Below are 18,887 nucleotides of genomic sequence, written 5' to 3' on the forward strand. Positions count from 1 at the left end.
CACAGCACTCGGCCATCAGCCCGGCTACACTTGCCACAGGCTGCCATCTGGAGAGAGGGGACAATTAGGGGGCTGCAGGAGAGCTTCCACCCCCAGAAGCCCGCAGAGCCAGCCCAGTCCTCCCCATTGGGCGCGTACCCCATTCCTCCCTCACCTCCTTCCACTTACCCTTCCCTAGCCCCTTTTCTTGATGTACAAAATAAAGGACAATTGTGTTCAAAAATGGAATCTGTCTTTATTGAACAAAACTGGGGGAGACTGGGAAAAGGAGGTGGGAGAGGGAAAGATAGAGGCTGGGAGAGGGGAGGGCAACTAAAATGATCAGGGGTTGGAAACTGGTCCCAGATGAAGAAAGGCTAAAGAGACTGGGACTTTTCAGCTTAGAAAAGAGGAGACGGAGGGGGGACAGGATAGAGGTCTCTAAAAGCAGGGGTTGGGTGGAGAGGGTGCATACGGAAAAGTTCTTCATTAGTTCCCATAAAGAACGACTAGAGGACACCAAAGGAAAGGAATGGGTAGCAGGCTTCAAACTAGTAACAGAAAGTTGTTCTTCACAAAGCAAAGAGTCAACCTGTGGAACTCCTTGCTGCAGGAGGTTGTGAAGGCTAGAACTAGAACAGAGTTTAAAGGGAAGTGAGATCAAGTCATGGAGGCTGGGTCCATGGAGTGGTATTAGCCAGGGGGTAGGAGTGGTGTCCCTGCCCAAAGTTTGTGGAAGGCTGGAGAGGGATGGCACGAGACAAATGGCTTGGTTACTGTCTTCGGTCCATCCCCTCCAGGGTCCCTAGGGTTGGCCGCTGTTGGCAGACAGGCTACTGGGCTAGATGGACCTTTGGTCTGACCCAATACGGCCATTGTAAGCTCAGGGCTCAGGGTCAGGGGTCTCAGTGGACCCCCTTGATTTTCATGCACACCTGCTCTTGGGTGGCCAGGCTGGCAGCTCTCCTGCCCTAGCCGGCCACTTTCCTGTGCCTAGTGCGGAGATCGTGGATGAGGTCCACGATGTCCGCACTAGCCCAGGCGGGTGCCCGCCTCTTGCGGTCCCGGGCAAGCTCCCGGGAGCCGCCAGCCTGGTCCCGGGAAGAGGGGGAGGGCTGGGGGGCATCGGGTGGGTGGCTCTGTGCCGTGCCAGGTGCAGGGTCTGCTAGCTGGGTGCTGGCAGGCTTGCACCTGGCACGGGCACCGTAGCCAGCCCGTGCCCCTTTAACAGCTCCGGGGCCGGGAGGGGGGGCAGACGAGTTTCCCTGGTGTTGGCCAGAGTGGCCACCAGGGAAACCTGGGGAGGGCTAGCCTCCCACTAGTTCGAATTAAGGGTCTACACAGCCCTTAATTCGAACTAGTAAATTCGAACTAGGCTTAATCCTCGTGGAATGAGGATTACCTAGTTCGAACTAAGTGCTCCATTAGTTCAAATTAAGTTCGAACTAACGGAGCGCTAGTGTAGCGCCTATTAAAGTTAGTTCGAACTAACATCCGTTAGTTCGAACTAACTTTGTAGTGTAGACATACCCTCACTTCCTGGTTTCCCTTTCCTCACACTTCAAATTGTTATACATAACCGAAGCTTTCTGCCCCCTGACATTTTGTCTCCTCTGTTCCTATGACTGCTACAGTCAATTCAATTTTGTGTGTGATTTTTGTTTTCGGTTCTCTACAGCATTGTCTGACACTGTCAGACTTGAGGGAGGCTGCATTTTTGAAACTTTTGCTTTTCTTCCTGCAATCAGGATATTTCTGCCGATGCAGTATATTTACACGCTTGATGAATGGGAGCCCTACCACCCTACTGTGGACATCCTAGACATTCAGTTAATTAAATTGCCTGTAATGGGTTACACCAAGAGACAGGGGTATCCAGAAGCGTTGGAAAGGAGCCAGGGAGACAATGGCAAGACAGTGAAAGATTTAAATTGAAAACCGTGTTCCTCTTGCTTTAGTTTTTATGTGAATTCAGAGCAGGAGCTGGGCAAGAGCTAGATTAAGCCAGGATTTTTCAGTGATATCCATGCCTAAGGACAGACTAAACCTTGGAACTACAGATGTGAGAAAAGCAGGGAATGTTCAGTTAGATGTGATCAGGATTTATTTGTGTTTTTAATTTTGGGTTTGGTTAAACTCCTCTGTCCTTAGCCCGTGTTCACCGCACCACACTGTAACTGAATCCCAGGGAAGCAATGACCTGTGCTTTTATTCTGCCTTTTTTTAGTTGATCTGTAACATCTAACACCCAACATACTTTACCAAGTCTGTCTTCTTTGTTTTGTTAATAAAATGTTCTTTTAAAGACTGATCTGATTCCTGTGTCCTAGAAGGCAGGGGTTTCTGTTTGAATGTGCCTGAGACAGAAGGTCAGCTATTAAGAAACTACACTTTGTTCTCAAGCTCTTTTTTTTGGAAGGTTTAAAGAGCTCGGGGTTATCCCAGAGGGAGACATTCTCAAGTGAGTCATCCTAGCTTGCTATGGATTTTGCATTTTGGTGTTGGCAACTTCCCACCCTAGGCCATGGAATCCGTGACCTTACAGTGTTTTTTTAAACAGAAGCTTTAGTGGCCGGGGATTTAAGGTTTCTTGTGGGCCCTCATTTTCTGCACTCAAAGTGCCAGAGTGGGGAGCAGCCTGGACAACAAACCTTTTCTCCTCTCTCTTTGCAGTTCCTCTTTCAGTTGCCAAAACAATGGTTCTATTCACAGGGCTGTCAGTTCCTTTCTCATTCATCACTTCTCACACCATGGCATGATCTTGGGGTCCATTAAATGACAAACCATCCAATTAACAAATTGCCTAGGGAGGTTTTGGAGTCTTCATCACTGGAGCTATTTAAGAGCAGGTTAGACAGACACCTGTCCTGAATGATCTAGACCAAGACTACTCAACATTTACCCAATTTCCACCCATATAACGGCACTTTTAATGAGCAATGACAGTCCAAGAATTTTACTCCTAGAATGCATAACAACAGAAAACCATTATACTGACTTGCTGTTGTGGAGTGTGTTCCCAGTGGACTACATGTTCAAAGGATCCCACCTGAGGGCCAGGTGTTGAGTCCTGTGTAAAACAAAACTGCACTATGGGCCACAAATAAAGCGGGCTGTGTGTTGAGTAGCCCTGATGCACACAGTGTGTGGTGCTGCTGTGAGGGCGGGGGATGGGACTTGATGACCTCTCATGGTCCCTTTCAGTCCTAGGATTCTATGATCTTATAAAATGGAATGGAGCTTTTAACACAAGACCCTTGAGAGCATCTGCAGTGAACTGCTGGGCAAAGCTACCCTGGTTCTCCACCCCAGCATGCAGAACACATCTCTCAACTCTCCTAGTCCCTTAAGAGGCCGCATCTCTACATTTTAATCTCCCATAAACACATTCAAGTATCAGAGGAGTAGCCATATTAGTCTTGGTCTGCAAAAGTGAGGAGGAGTCCTGTGGCACCTTATAGACTAACAGATTTATTGGAGCATAAGCTTTCGTGAGCAAAGACCCACATCATCACATGCATGTAGTGGAAAAACTCCACCACAAACACATTCAGTTATACTCTGTTGCAGCTCATGGATTTCTCTTGGTCTTGAAGCTGGCAGTGGGTGGCTCCTTCTTCCTTCCTCATTGCCAACTGTGGCTGCTAGAGCCAGGGAACTGTCTAGTTCTGAGAAGAGGCCCTTCATTCTTGCCTGGGATTTCTCCCTGCATGGTGACCTCTTTGAGCTACAAACACTGGTCTCCGCCTGCACGAGGAGACCCGGGTCTGAGAAACACCCCCAGGGTCCAAAGGGGTTTTGGGCACCACAAACATTTCAGTGAGTAATTGAAATACAGCCGTGTCTTGGGAGGGTTACGGCTGCTGTTTCACAGCTTAAACCCTGTGGTCATTTTGCCACTGAAGATGGAGCCTTCGAGTCAGGTCTCCCTTGCGGGGGAGAACAAAAAGGACAGTGAAATAAATTCAGTTCAACAAAATTCTCCATCTCTCCCCGGGCACCTCCCTTTGCAGCCCCTCAACACCCACCTGTGCTCTGTAGGGTCGTCATGTGGCTCTTGAACAGATCAATGACTCGTAGGGCTTTCTCCCAGATTCAGCAGCATTTTTCCTTTCTCTGTTGGGGGATCCCACCCACCATTCCTAGGAGCCAGGCCTGTGGGGAGAAGCTAAGATCTGCTCTGTCAGCTGCCTCAGAGCTGCCTCCAGGGCATCTTCCTTCCTTGGTTTTCCTCTGGGCTCAATGCCTCCCCACCCCTGCTTCGCTCTGCCTCCAACTCCTGTTGCCCATTGCTCCTCTTAGTGCCAGTGTAGGGAACGTAACCATCACCCCAATGCTATTTTAAACACTCTGCAGGGCCCCCACTTTGGGCCTAGCTAGAGAGCTATCACAAGCTACCATCACTGTGTTGCATCTCCGAAAGTCGATGGGGCCAATCCCCATGTGGCATAAGCTGGAGTAACTCAGCTGAGTTTCCTTTAACCCAGCTGCATCCATGGCCCAGCCCCAGAGCTGTCAGTCACTAGAGGCTGCTGGTTGAGCTCCTCCTCCCAATAGCAGCAGTGGGAAATTGGCAGCCGTCCCCCACACGCCCTGGGCAGCGAGCTCCGAATCCGTTCACACCTCCGAGCTGAGAGATAACCACACCTGAGGCTGTGACTTCCCCTGCCTGTGTCACAGGCCAAGGTCCCATCCCCTCAGTGGTCAGACTGGGCCAGTAGCTGAGCGGAGAATCCTGCTCTCAGTAGAGAGCGACCAGCTCAGCATGGCTCTGGCTCTGCTCCTGCCTCTGCTGGGTAAGTGCATCCCTTGCTCCCCAGTTCCTCTGTGTGTCTGTCTGGAGACTCACGCATCCCACTCATTGCCCCATCCCTGGGCCATGGCTCTCAGCCCCTTTTTCCTTTTCTCTTGCAGCCTTTCTTCAGAGTCTCCCAGTCCGGTGTTGCCAGCAGATAACAACATCCTCTGTGCTGTGGTACCAGGGCTGGACTCAGGGAGAGGGACTAGGCACCGTGGGGAACAGACACGTGACAATGGAAGGTTCTGCAGGTGACCAGACAGGAATCCTGGATGAGCTGGTTTCTGGGAGCGGGAGCTGCACAAATTCCAGCTGGGAATAAGGGGCAAACTGTCAGCAGGAGGGGAAATAGTCCCTGGGACGATTGCCCAGGGGACATGGGGGATTCGCTAGCCCTGGGGATTTCTGACTAGAGCCTGACCGTGTTTCTCAGAGGCCTGTGCCATGCTGCCATGGAGCCAATACAGAGAATCCGGCTGGAGCGTAGTTCCCAGCATGGGGGCAGGTGCCAGGCAGTGGGATGCAGCTGGTTTGTGTTTATATTTCTTCAGGGCTGATCTCCTCTCACTTCTCATTTTCTCCTTGTTCCTTCCAGCCTCCCCTCGCCCCCCATTGACCCCTCCTGCCTCTGTCCTAGCTCTGCTGCCGGCTCCTAACATCTTCAGGAGAACCCCGTACCGGGTGTATCCCCCTGGGGAGCCTGTTATGCTCGTATGCGCCCCTCCTCATGGTGAGCGGGGTGAAGGATACAGATTCTTCTTCCAAAAAGAGCAGCAGGGCTCCAGCACACTTCTCCAGGATACTTCAGAGTCCCAGCTGCAGCTCACAGCTGAGAAGTTACAGGCTGGGTCCTACACGTGTGTGTACTGGAGATGGGGATCCAAGGGAGAGATCTCTTCTAGCAACAGCAGCCCCCTCTTGTACCTCAACCACTCACTAGCGGGCTTGGCTGCCAGCTGCAGGAGAGCTCCAGGTGGGTACTGCTACAGGGAAGCTCTCAGCAGTGAAATCTGTGCTGGGCACTGTTAGGAAGAGCCTCAGTGAACATTGATCCCTGCAGCTGCCTGGCTTGCATGTTGTGAGTAGTGTCAGGAGAGGGGTTGGTCACTGTCCTGTTCCCCACCCCACTGCTGGCACCAATACCCCAGTGGGTGAATGGGTGAGATCCCAGCAGGGGTCAAAGGGCTGGAATTTCCCTGGAGTCACTGGGCCAGGACCCAGCTGGAGTGTGGGAAACACCCCTTAGGCACCCCGGGCTCTGCAGCTTATGGCTGTCCCTGCTGCTAGCGCAGTGTGTCCTGGTCTGTGCTCAGTGGGGGCAGCTCCCTCACATCCCCAACCTCAGCCACACAAGCCACCCTCCCAACGTCAACCCAGGCAGACTGAGCTGCCCTGGGCACAGCTTCCCCCTCAGGTACCAAGCTGGGGAGGCTGGTCCCCCTAGGTTCCCAGCGGGGAGATCTCTGCTGCTGAGTGTTTGCATGGCCCGGTGGGGATGTGGTTCTTGGGAACGGGGCTGGGGCTGGCTGGGGTCTGGGTTCAGGATCCCTCCCTCCTCACCTTCACTGGCTTTTCCTCTGCCTCTGTGTCATCTGCCTCACATGTAGGAACCATCCCCTCCCCCGACCCCCTTGTCTTTTCCAGCCCCCCGGCTCACTGTGTCCCCGCCACAGCCTGTCTACATCACAGGAGAAAATGTGACCCTGACGTGCTCAGCTGCCGGAGTGACCAATGTGTCCTGGATCCGCTTCTTCAGGAACAGCCAGAAAATTCACTCCATGGAACTGCCCTCCCCTCGGGACAGTTACACCGACTTCCTGCAGCTCTCGGGTCTGTCTGGGTCCCACATTGGAGCGTACACCTGTGAATTCTGTAAGACAGTGTATACACGAACTATCCCCTCGGCGACAAGCAGTCCCATCAACATCACAGTGACAGGTGAGTCCCCCTTTCTCCTGCTGTTTGCTGACCCCAGAGCAGGGTATCTCTCCATATGCCAGGATGTAACACAGCCTGGCCACTCAAGACAGTTGGAACCCACCAGCGATACCACTCCTGGTTCCACAGAGCTTTGTGGGGAGTCATTGATGCTACTTTGGCTTCTGGGGATAGTTAGTGAAACAGGCACCACATCTACCCCCAGGCTCTGGTCAGAGTCAGGCCCAGGCCTCAGACACACTATAGTGGTTGGACTACTTCCTCTGCATGGGAGTTTAAGCAGGCCAGTAAAGTTTGGGGATAAGAGGACACTGCTGTGGGGTTGCTCATAGCCCTGGGTACCCCTATGGGGTGCTCGCAGCACTGTCATCCCACCTGACAGAGCACAAGTTCAAATCCTGCCTCCTTGCAGCTTTCTTCACTCTTACTACTAGCAGATGGATCAATTTATGGTTTCTTAATTAGGAACTTCAGAGAAGTAAATTGAGACAGTAAATTAAGACACTTGCCAGAGCTGGTTAACACAGTTAGGTTTGACTGTGACATCTGAATTCATTGAAGGACCAGCTCAAACTGATTAAAAGCCTCCCCTTTAGTCAGTTTAGTGGCACATCAGGAGTGGTGGGAAGAAGATGCACATCTGGAGACCAAGGAACTGTGGAGCCACTGTCAGGTCCAGGAGGGAGCCCTGCAGGTCCAGATACAAGGGGTAGGGAGGACTCTGCCTGGGGAATGGTCCTTTCAGGCTCTAACACTCTGAAGGATGAAAATCCTCATTGGAAGGAAACAAACTGCATCTCTATCCCGGCTCCCACTCATTTCAGTGAAGCAAGAGGCTCTGGAGAGAGAGTCCAGGTCAGCTCTGAGTACATTGATTTCTGGGCACAATAGCCCCTTTGTCCCTGCTGACCCCTCCCCTTTGCTGCTCCCCACAGATCCCCCTCCCCAGCCAGTGCTGAGTGTAGATTTCCCATCTGGAGCGGTGACTGAAGGGCTCCCCCTGCTCCTCACCTGCACGGCCCCAGAGGACACCGGCGAGAGGAGGTTTCATTTCTACAAGGACGGAGTTGAGTTTGTCCCCAGGGACGCAGGGTCTGAGATCAGCACCATGGAGCCCGGCTCCCGCTCTGGGAAGGGCTCTGTGCTCAGCATCCCACGGGCCAGTCCCAATGACAGCGGGGAATTCACCTGCGGGTACAAGGACAACGTGAGTGGGAGGTGGGTCCCATCCCTCCGGAGCCAGACTGTGAACGTCATCTTGAATGTCCACAGAACAGGTGAGACACCCGTTATATCTTCATTGAGCTGAGTTTGTTATTCCCATGGGAAGAGACCCATCCCCGGGGGCTCAGCTGGGAAAGGGAGGCTGGTTGGGGTAACATGGAGAGAAAATAAATTGGCGGTGAAATTCCCCTCCTCCTGCTTTCTCTGTCCTAAATACTTCAATGGCCCATGTTCCTCAGCACCCCCTGTGTCCTTAATGAATTGATCCCTTCCCCATTCCCATCTCCAGACGGAGGAAGGAGAAAGCACATTCCTCAGGGTCCTGTGCTACAGCAGGGAATTGAACCCCCATTGCCAATCCCATAACAACTGGACCTTCCTTCCCGCTCTGGGGCAGGCTGGTACACATGGAATGTTCCCTTAACAACACAGTGTGTGTGGGGGGGTGTCACTGGAATTATTTTGAAAGGGCTGCTCCCTGTATCACCAGGAATGTCCCAGTGAGGCAGCCCGTGGCTTGCTGGCATCAGCCTAGATAAATTCCCCTTCTCACCAGCACATTTCCCCATGGAGCAACCAGCACCCAGGCCCAATGGCTGAGTGTGGACAGGGCATGGTACAGGGCAGGCAGAGAAGAGTGGAACAGACACTCGTGTGGGGGGAATGAAGGTCAGTGTCCGCTAGCCTGGGGGAAGGGCTGTGGGTGGGTTTCACATTGCACCTTGGGGCTGCTGAGATTCTGGGCAGGAGAGGGGGAGGAGGGTGTGTGCTAGAAGCACAGACACACGGACACCATGTGCATCCCCTCAGCAGTGATGTTCAAAAGCTGGTTCCACTCCGGATTCTTTCTCAGCAGGTCACAGCTTCGTCAGTGTCCGGGAGCTGGCCGTGGGTGGCTCCTTCTGCCTCATCAACGGCCTCATCTTCCTCGTCTCCTGCTACTGCTCCTAGATCCAGGTGCCTGGCTTGTTCTGTGCAGGGGCCCTTCCTTCTGTGCCTGGGATTCTCCCCATAAGGAGACCCCTTCGGGCTGCTCTTGCTCCCTGTGAATTCCAGCCCGGAGGGGGAGATGCTGGTGGGAAGCCCTGGAGTGAGAGCTGAGAAACATCCACAGGATCTGAAAGGGCTTTAGCACCAGCAACACTTCTGGAACCAACCAAAATGCAGCTGTGTCTGGAGCAGGGCACGGCCACGTATTCATTGGGGTAGAACCCTCGTGCACAGAGTCTGCTTCCTCTGTGTGAACTCCTGCACCCCTGTATTCACACCCTACACACCGACACAACGCCGTGTGCACTCTCTGCCTCCTGAGGCATCATGGGACCCGCCTCCAGCACTGGCCAATGACATCACTGTGCACTATAGGAGGCAGTGCCACAGGTGGAAATACGGCTGCGCTCTGAGAATCTGTTTTATTGCTGGAACTAAGGAAAACCGGGGCTGCCCAGGGCTCAAACACCAATGGGGCAGAGTGCGAGCGTTCCCCTCCCCGACAATGATCATATTGATCTAAATAGGCATCACTCCCAGATGCTTTGGGCAACATACCCCCTGTAACCGATCCAGTTTAGTGTCACACCCTGCTGGGTCTGTGCCTCTCACATTGGTGCGTGAATGATTCCCGTGTGGGAGGCTGGAGCTGTGCAGTTTGGGATTGTCTCTGGGTTTGAAATGGGCAAATGGGAGCCAGCAATGGTTCTCCTCTGGCAACCCTAACGGCTGGTGAGCAACTTAATGGATTGTAAAAGGCTCTCAGAGGGGTCGCCGTGTGAGTCTGTAACTTCAGAAACAAGGCCTGATCCTGCGGCACCTTGGAGACTAACCAAGATCTACTGAACCAGGAGCTTTGATGGGCAAACCCCACGTCCTCGGGTGAATTGGAATGTTTCTTTGATCTCCACTCCAGCCCACCTGAGGAGGTGGGGTTTGCCCATGCAAGCACATGATTCTATCGATTTTGGTTACTCTCTAAGGAGCCACAGGGTCACTCGCTGCTAACGGCCATATTGTGTCTCTCAAGTTTGAGCAGTGTAGGGTCCTGGAAAGTCCTGTTCCCATGCCAGTTTGTGCAAGAGCAGTTTAATGAAGTAACTTTCCTGGGGGTAGAGAACAAAGGATTCCTGCACCAAAGAAAGTCTGGCGAAGTCTCTCTCTCTCGCTGGCATGATATTCCTGAAAGGAAAGCCAGGGACCCAAGTGAGAGGGGAAGGCTTTCTGTGGCTCATTGACTTGTGTGAGCTAAGAACAGTTGTAGGGTAAGTTTGCAATAAGCTTTGGTGTGTTAGAACTAGCCACGTGCTTCCTGTTTGAATTTTGTAACTTACTTTGCTCTGCCTGTTTTCACTCACAATCACTCACAGTCCTGCTGTTTGCAATTAATAAAAATACTTGAGTTTGCTCCTAAGCCTTGTGTAAATCAGTTACCTGGGGGGCTCAGTGACTGTGCTCATTCTCCTTCCGCTGCGAAGGAGCTGGCCTGAAACCAGCTACTATTGTGTAATTCCATGACACGTGGACTGAGGGGTTTATTAGGGGGCTGGTTTTCTGGGGGCTCGGCCCTAGATCTGCCTTTTCCTGGAGCTGAACTGGTTATGTGTCTGCATTGTCCAGTGGGGGAGGGGTGGTTACTTCAGTCCTGCGTCCTCTCTGGGAGGACCAGAGTCATGGGGATGGGGAGCCCCAAGGAGCAAGGAGGCGAGTGTCAGTGGCTTCTTCAGCATCCCGGGAACAGCCCCAAGGGGTCCTCTGTGACCCCCCCGTCACCCAGGGAAACCAGCGGGGGGAGAATGCGGCTCTGCCTGTGCGGCAAACAAGGCCGTGGAGTCACTGGGGGAGGAGATTTCTGCTCTGCTGCCCGGCTGGCGACCGGCCCTTCCTGCACCTTGAGCCAGGGGCAATGCCCTTAGAGACAGGCTCTCCGGGGCCATAGAGAGCCGGGCAGCGAACCCCAAGTTATCGCCCCCCTGGGCTGAGCAGGGAACCCAGCACCTCGTGCGCCAGTGGGCGGCTCCCAGAGACCCGTGCTCAGCCAGGCTGCACCAAGAGTAACTGAAAGTGAAACCAGCTGGAATGAGAGCCCTGCCCTGCCGCACTGAGGGCCAGCCCTTCGGCTGCTTGTCTCTGGCCTGGCTCCTTCTCGCTTGGCCCCTCTTCACCCAGGGCCTGGCAACCAACTTGGTTCATTTTACTCTAAACCAGCCCAGGGCTGGGTCGGAATTCATAGAATCCCAGGGCTGGGAGAGACCTCAGGAGTCATGGAGTCCAGCCCCTGCCCAAGGCAGGACCAACCCAACTCAATCAGCCCAGCCAGGGCTTTGTCAAACAGAGACTTAAACACCTCTAGGGATGGAGATTCCACCCCCTCCCTAGGGAACCCAGCCCAGTGCCTCCCCACCCGCCTAGCGAAATTGTTTTTCCAAATATTCAGCCTAGATCTTCCCATTGTAACTTGAGCCCATTGTTCCTTGTTCTGCCATCTGTCACCACTGAGAACAGCCTCTCTCCATCCCCTTTGGAACCTCCCTTCAGGAAGTTGGAGGCTGCTATCAAATCCCCCCTCACTCTTCTCTTCTGAAGACTTAATGAGCTCAAATCCCTCAGCCTCTCCTCGTAGGTAAAGTGCTCCAGTCCCCTAATCATTTTGGTTGCTAGACCCTATCCAATGTGTCCACGTACTTTCTGTAACGGGGGGCCCAGAATTGGATGCAATACACCAGGGGTACATCTAAACTACATGGCTCCGTCGACGGAGCCATGTAGATTTGTTTGTTCGGCAAAGGGAAATGAAGCCGCGATTTAAATAATCGCGGCTTCATTTAAATTTAAATGTCTGCCCCACTCTGCAGATCAGTTGTTTGTCGGCAGATCGGGGCAGTCTGGACGCTCCCCTGCCAACATGAAAGCCCTTTATCGACCTTCCCGGTAAACCTCATCCTATGAGGCATTACGGGGAGGTCAATAAAGGGCTTTCAGGTCGGCACGGGAGTATCCAGACTAGCGTGCTGAGCCGACAAACAGCTGATCAGCTGTTTGTCGGCTCAGCGAGGCAGCCATTTAAATTTAAATGAAGCCACGATTATTTAAATCGTGGCTTCATTTCCCTTTGCCGGTCTGCCTAATCTACATGGCTCCATCGATGGAACCATGTAGTTTAGATACATCCCAGATGTGGCCTCCAGTGGCAAATCTTATAAGGGTATGTCTATACTACAAAGTTAGTTCGAACTAACGGACGTTAGTTCGAACTAATTTTCATAGGCGCTACGCTAGCGCTCCGTTAGTTCGAACTTAATTCGAACTAACGGAGCGCTTAGTTTGAACTAGGAAAACCTCATTTTACAAGGATTAAGCCTAGTTCGAACTTACTAGTTCGAAATAAGGGGTGTGTAGCCCCTTAATTCGAACTAGTGGGAGGCTAGCCCTCCCCAGGTTTCCCTGGTGGCCACTCTGGCCAACACCAGGGAAACTCGTCTACCCCCCTCCCGGCCCCGGACTCCTTAAAGGTGCAATCCTGCCAGCACCCAGCCAGCAGACCCTGCAACTGGCACGGCTCGAGCCAGCCACCCGATGCCCCCCAGCCCACCCCCTCTTCCCGGGACCAGGCTGGCGTCTCCCGGGAGCTTGCCTGGGAACGCAAGAGGCGGGCAGCCGCCTGGGCTAGTGTGGACATTGTATACCTTGTCCACGATCTCCGCACTAGGCACAGGAAGGTGGCCAGCTAGGGCAGGAGAGCTGCCAGCCTGGCCACCCAGGAGCAGGTTTGCATGAAAATCAAGGTGGTCCACTGAGACCCCCGACCCAGAGCCCTGAGCTTACAATGGCCGTCCTGGGTCAGACCAAAGGTCCATCTAGCCCAGTAGCCTGTCTGCCAACAGTGGCCAACACTAGATACCCTGGAGGGGATGGACCGAAGACAGTGACCAAGCCATTTGTCTCGTGCCATCCCTTGCCAGCCTTCCACAAACCTTGGGCAGGGACACCACTCCTACCCCCTGGCTAATACCACTCCATGGACCCAACCTCCATGACTTGATCTCACTTCCCTTTAAACTCTATTCTAGTTCTAGCCTTCACAGCCTCCTGCAGCAAGGAGTTCCACAGGCTGGCTCTTGGCTTTGTGAAGAACTTTCTGTTACTAGTTTGAAGCCTGCTACCCATTCCTTTCCTTTGGTGTCCTCTAGTCGTTCTTTATGGGAACTAATGAAGAACTTTTCTGTATGCACCTTCTCCACCCAACTCCTGCTTTTATAGACCTCTATCCTGTCCCCCCTCCATCTCCTCTTTTCTAAGCTGAAAAGTCCCAGTCTCTTTAGCCTCTCTTCATATGGGACCTGTTCCCAACCCCTGATCATTTTAGTTGCCCTCCCGTCTCCCAGCCTCTCTCTTCCCCTCTCCCACCTCCTTTTCCCAGTCTCCCCCAGTTTTGTTCAATAAAGACAGATTCCATTTCTGAACACAATTGTCCTTTATTTTGTACATCAAGAAAAGGGGCTAGGGAAGGGTAAGTGGAAGGAGATGAGGGAGGAATGGGGTACGTGCCCCCGATGGGGAGGACTGGGCTGGCTCTGTGGGCTTCTGGGGGTGGAAGCTCTCCTGCAGTCCCCCAATTGCCCCCTCTCCCCAGATGGCAGCCTGCGGCAAGTGCAGCCGGGCTGATGGCCGAGTGGTGTGATGTGCCCAGTGTGGGCACTCCGGGCACTCCAAGCCAGGATTGCTTTGCAAGCGGGGAACCCTGAGAACTGTCTGTCCAGGGTGGGGGTCGGGACCCTTTAAGCGCAGCCCTCGGTTAGCCTGAGACAGCATCTCCACGCTCTAAGTCCTCCTCTGATGCCCTGCTGGCACTGCTTCCGGCCATCCTTAAGCCCGGTTCAGGATCCACTTAATGTGGACTTGCTAGTTCGAATTAGCAAAACGCTAATTCGAAACAGTTTTTTAGTCTGGATCCGTTAGTTCGAATTAGCGCTGTAGTGTAGACGTACCCCAAGAGGTCTTCTAGTCTGGCCTGCAGCACTGTGGTACAATTAGTTAAACCTTCAGTGGACACTGAGACATTTTTAGTCGGTCACCATCCTGTCTGTAACATTGTCTCAGAAGGGTTGTTCTCCCTCGGCTTTCTCATCTCCTGGCTGAACAAGCCCCTTTTGTGCATCTGTCACATGGGTCATATTGTATCAACATCTGGTCAGTTTGGTTGCTTTCCCAGGTGCTCCTCCCCCTCACTGTCTCTCTGTTCTCCCACACCAGGGCTCAGAAGTCGCCTACGCGCACATCGAGTTCTCGGCCTTGGACACTCGCAGAAGCCAGTGGAAAAGCAGAGCCCAGCCTGCTGCAGAGGCGCATGTGCTGTACAGCGAGGTGCTGACAAAGGCCACCCACAAAGTGGCTAGATAGGGAAGGAGACACTGTCTGCATCTCCCTGCATCTCTTCCTCCTCCCACAAGCACCGATATCCTTAACCCTTTACACCCCAACAGCCCTTGTGAGCCATGTGGCAAGGGCAAGCCCAAGTCACTGCTGTCAGAACATGGAGCTGTCATGTCAGGGATCATGTGAAACCTGCCGACCCCGGTGCTGACTGTCCCTGTGTGCTGTGTGTACGGGGTGTGCACACAGAGCTGTGTGTGTGCTGGGAATGTGCTGTGGGTGCAGCTGATACACAAGATGGCCCCAGACAAGGCAATGTGGATTGAGAAGTGTATGTGGGTCAAGCTAGCAGAAGAGAAGAGAACCTGGCTGGTATATGATGCTGGCACGTCCGATGCCTGCTGTTCCCTGGCTGCAGGGATTAACTAAGAACCGAGGCACTCACAGCTGGAGACTAGACCAGGGCACCTGGGGCTGGTTTGCTCTGTAGAGGTGTTAGACTTATAAAAAGGTCTTTGGTGTTTAAACTTTGTGAGATGCTTGTTTCTTTGTGTCTCCATTAATCTTCCTGATAATGGCCACACACCATGTTACTAGGTGATATTTCATCATTTGCTCTTGAACAGTAAACACCCACACACTCTGCAGAGAAGCATGATTAAGCGTGAACGATGAGTTTGCCACAGGAGGGGTGATTTCCTGCCCAGTGAAAGAAGCCCCAAGACATCAGACAAACAATTGTAAAACATCAGCGGCGAAAACACATGGCTGATTGCTCCCCGCCCCTCTTGACCCATGAAGTGGACACAAGGGTGTGAACTTGTCACCTCCTCTTGCCCCTGGGCAGGATTCCTACACTCAGACAGGCCTAAAATTGGTGTCACCTCCCTTGACACGACAATGCATGAGCCTGGAATTGGTTGGATTTTTAAGGCTGGTGCTCGTTACCAATGCCCCACCCCTGCCACTGCTGTGTTTTTTCCACAGTAACCACGTCCCTGGCTGCGTCTACACTGGCATGTGCTTTTGCGCAGAAGATGTGCCATTTTAGCCATCGTGCTTTCTTGTGCGAGAAATTAATGTGGCTGTTTATACTGGCCCTCTTGAGCAAGAACACTTGTGCCAGAGGGCGTATCCCTGCACGGGAGCATCAGAGTATTTGCACAAGAAGCACTGATTTTGTACAGTACAACGTCAATGTTCTTGCGCAAATACTTGCGGCCAGTGTAGACAGGCGGCAAGAGTTTGCGCAAAAGCAACCGTTGCCAGTCTAGACGCAGCCCCTGTGTTTGCCTGGGGCCCTTTAGGTTTTACTTTCACTTTCTCCTCACCTCACTTCGAATGTGAACCTGAGCTCCTGGGGCCAGTGTCAGTGGGAGAAATGTTTCAGCCCCTGCCCTGGGCCATGTCCTGTGCTGCTCTTCAGGCCTGGTAGACCCCAGTGTGTCTATGAGACTCCTCGCCAGATTGGCTGCCACTGAGAGCACTTGGCTGTTCTGTGTTTGGGATCTGCTGCATTGTGCAAACTGATCATTACCCCCTTAGTTATAATAGAATTTCCCAAAGGGATCGCAGTGTTTGGGCCCAGGCAGTGATCCACAACTTCCACAGGACTGTCTGCACCTGGTCTCACAGGGAGAGGTCGTTTTCACAGGAAGTGATACCCCCTTGGATGGGATCTATTCTGCCTGCATCCACTGGTACGTAGCACACGGAAAACCCCTTCTGGTGAATTCAAGACTTTGGCTGGTGCCGTCACAGTGTCTGCTGCCTGCATGTCTGGGGAGCATGTTCTGCAGTGAAATCTCCTCGGAGCCATTCCTCTTTTCACCCATTGTGTTTAATACCACACAAGAGTCTGTCTCTGACCAGAACTCTGCCTGCTCACCAAAAGTCACAGCTTTACTGGGTTTCCTGCATTCTGTGCTCTATTGCTCCATGATGTCATGGGTTTTTTTTTTTATTTTTATTTTTCACGCCTGTAGAAATGTGTCTCTCTCAAAGGCTCCTTTTTTTACTTCCTATTTTCTTCAAGTTAGTCAGTATTTGACTTCTTGCTTTCCCTTTCCTCACATGTAAAATTGTTATAAAGCTTTTTGCCCCCACGACATTTTGTCTCTTTTGACTGCTACATTCAATTGAAATTTGTGTGGGATTTTTTTTTCTGTTCTCTATAGCATTGTTTGACAGTGGCAGACTTGATGAAGGGTGCATTTCTTAATTTTTCCCTTTTTTAAATGTGGTCAAGCTACTTGTTCTTACAAACTACATTCACAAGTGTGATGGACGGGAGCAGTGCTACCCTTTTCTAGACCTCCTAGGCATTCAGTTAAATTGCCTATAGAGGGTTAAATCAAGAGATGGGAGCATCCAGGAAGGATTGTCAGAAAGCTAGGAGAGACAATGGAAAGAGAGTGAAAGATTCGAATAGAAAATTGTGCTCTTCTTGCTTTAGTTTTTTATGTGAGTTCAGAGCAGGAGCTGGGGGAGTGATGGAGTAAACCAGCATCATGCCTAAGAAAAGATTAAAGCTTGGAACAACAGATGTGAGTAGAACAGGGAATGCAGTCATAGGGTGGGAGGTCAGGGGGGAAAAACTCTTCTGTGCTAAGCCCACAACCCACCCCACAGACACTGTAACCGGATTTCAGGGAAACAATTATCTGGGCCTTTTTTAATTGTGTTACAAGTAACTGCAAACGAATACGTCTTCTTCATTTTGTGAATAAAGTCACCTTTTTAAGACTGTGATTTGATTCCTGTGGCCTACGAGGCAGGAGTTTCTTTGTGTGTGTGTCCCTGACTGAAAGTCAGCTGTTAAGAAACTACACTCTGTTTTCTAGCTCTCTCTCAAGAGAAGGTTAAAGAGCTGGGGGTTACCCCAGAGAAATTCCCATGTGCATTCCTGACTTTGAAAGAGTTTTTCATTTGGGTGGTGGCAGCGTAGCATCCAAGGTCAGGGAATCTGCGACCTTGCAGTGGTTTTTTAAACAGAAGCCTTCTCTGTGCAGCTCACAGATTCTTCTGGGTCTTGGCGCTGGCAGTGGGTGGCTCCTTATACCATGAATGGCTTCATCTTCCTTATTGCCCACTGCTGCTTCTGGAGCCAGGGAACTGTCTAGTTCGGTCTAGTTCATTGTGTGCATCGGATTCTCCCCATAAGGTGACACCCTTGGGCTAGAAACACCAGTGTCAGTCTGGAGGAGGAACCCAGGTCTGAGAAACACCCACAGGGTACAAAGGGGCTTTGGGCACCACCAACATTTCCGTGACCAATTAAAATGCAGCTGTTTCCTGGAAGCCCAAGCCCCTTCTCCCCCACACCTAAAGGCCAGTAAACTAAACTCCGATCAGCACAACTCTCCATCCCTCCCTGGGCTCCATAATCTGTAGCCCATTCACACTCGCCTGGGCTCTGCAGGGTCCTCATCTGCTCCTGAACAGACCAATGACTCCAAGGACTTTCTCCCAAACTCAGCAGCACTTTTCTTCCGTCTGTTGGAGAATCCCGCCCACCATTCCTAGGGGTGGGCCCAGGGTGCCGTGGTGAGAAGCTAAGATCTAAGTGCCTCAGAGCTTCCGCAGATGCTTTTGTGAATTAGATTTCCTCTGGACACGTCCCCTTGGTCCTCCCCGGGCTGTCTGCACAGCGCCTCTCTCCAGACCTTGCCTCCAGCCTCCAGTGACCAGAGAGGGAGAGGAGAGTTTCTTCCCCATCCCCCATCTCAGCCGGGCCATCCCCCTTTCTGCTCACCCCCCAGCTCCTTCCCATTCAGGATCCATTTCCAGTTGGACATGGCCTGGCATCCAGCTCCTGTTCCCCAGAGCAGGGTCAGTCCCATCCCATGGGGTCAGGGTTTGGGGACAGGAAACCCTCCCCCGCCCCGTCACTCACTGTCTGTGCCAAAGTTCCCTGCAGCCCAGCAGAACTTCCCATTGTTATTTTCAAACACACTGTAGGGCCCGAGCTGGATCTGGGCCTGGCTGGAGAGTTATCGCCGATCCCCCACTGGGGTCAGTGTGTTGCGTCTCCTGCAGGTGATGGGACCTGGCATAAACTAGAGTAACTCAGCTGAGTTTCCTTTACCCCAGCTGCATCCCTGGCCCAACTCTGGAGCTGTAAGTCATTAGGGGCTGCTGGTTTAGCTCCTCCCCAGTATCAGCAGTGGAAAATTGGCAGCCGTCCCCCACACGCCCTGCGCAGCGAGCACCGAATTCGGTCAGGCCGCCGAGCTGAGCGGTGACCACACCTGAGGCTGTGACTTCCTCTGCCTGCATCAGAGGGGAGGGTCCCATCCCCCCCCTGCAGACAGACTGGGCCAGTAGCTGAGCTGAGAACCCAGCCCCAGCCCAGAGCCACCAGCTCAGCATGGTGCTGCCTCTGCTCCTGCCTCTGCTGGGTAAGTGCCCCCCTCAGCCCGCAGCCCCTCTGTGTGTGTCTGTCTCGATACTCCCCTTCTCTGCCCACCTCCTCCCCAGAGCTCTCACTCCCTCTTTTCTCTTCTCCAGCCTCACTCCAGAGTCTCTCCAGGCCGGTGACCCCTGCAGGTAATGACGTCTCCTGGCCTTGCTGAGATGCTCACGG

General features: G+C 52.7%; 1 protein-coding gene across 1 annotated transcript in view; it reads left to right on the forward strand.

Moving 5' to 3' along the window:
* Positions 1–8,890, forward strand: part of LOC149521031 (alpha-1B-glycoprotein-like) — a 39,621-nt gene extending 30,731 nt beyond the window's left edge. Inside the window, exons 10-11 of the mRNA XM_089774196.1 lie at positions 7,651–7,992; positions 8,796–8,890. Of these exons, the coding sequence (XP_089630322.1) occupies positions 7,651–7,992; positions 8,796–8,890 (437 nt within the window). The remainder of the gene's footprint in view (positions 1–7,650; positions 7,993–8,795) is intronic.
* Positions 8,891–18,887: the final 9,997 nt, after the last annotated feature.

Source organism: Pelodiscus sinensis, chromosome 30 (genome assembly GCF_052426305.1).
Source record: "Pelodiscus sinensis isolate ZL-2025 chromosome 30, ASM5242630v1, whole genome shotgun sequence".
Lineage (NCBI taxonomy): Eukaryota > Metazoa > Chordata > Testudines > Trionychidae > Pelodiscus > Pelodiscus sinensis.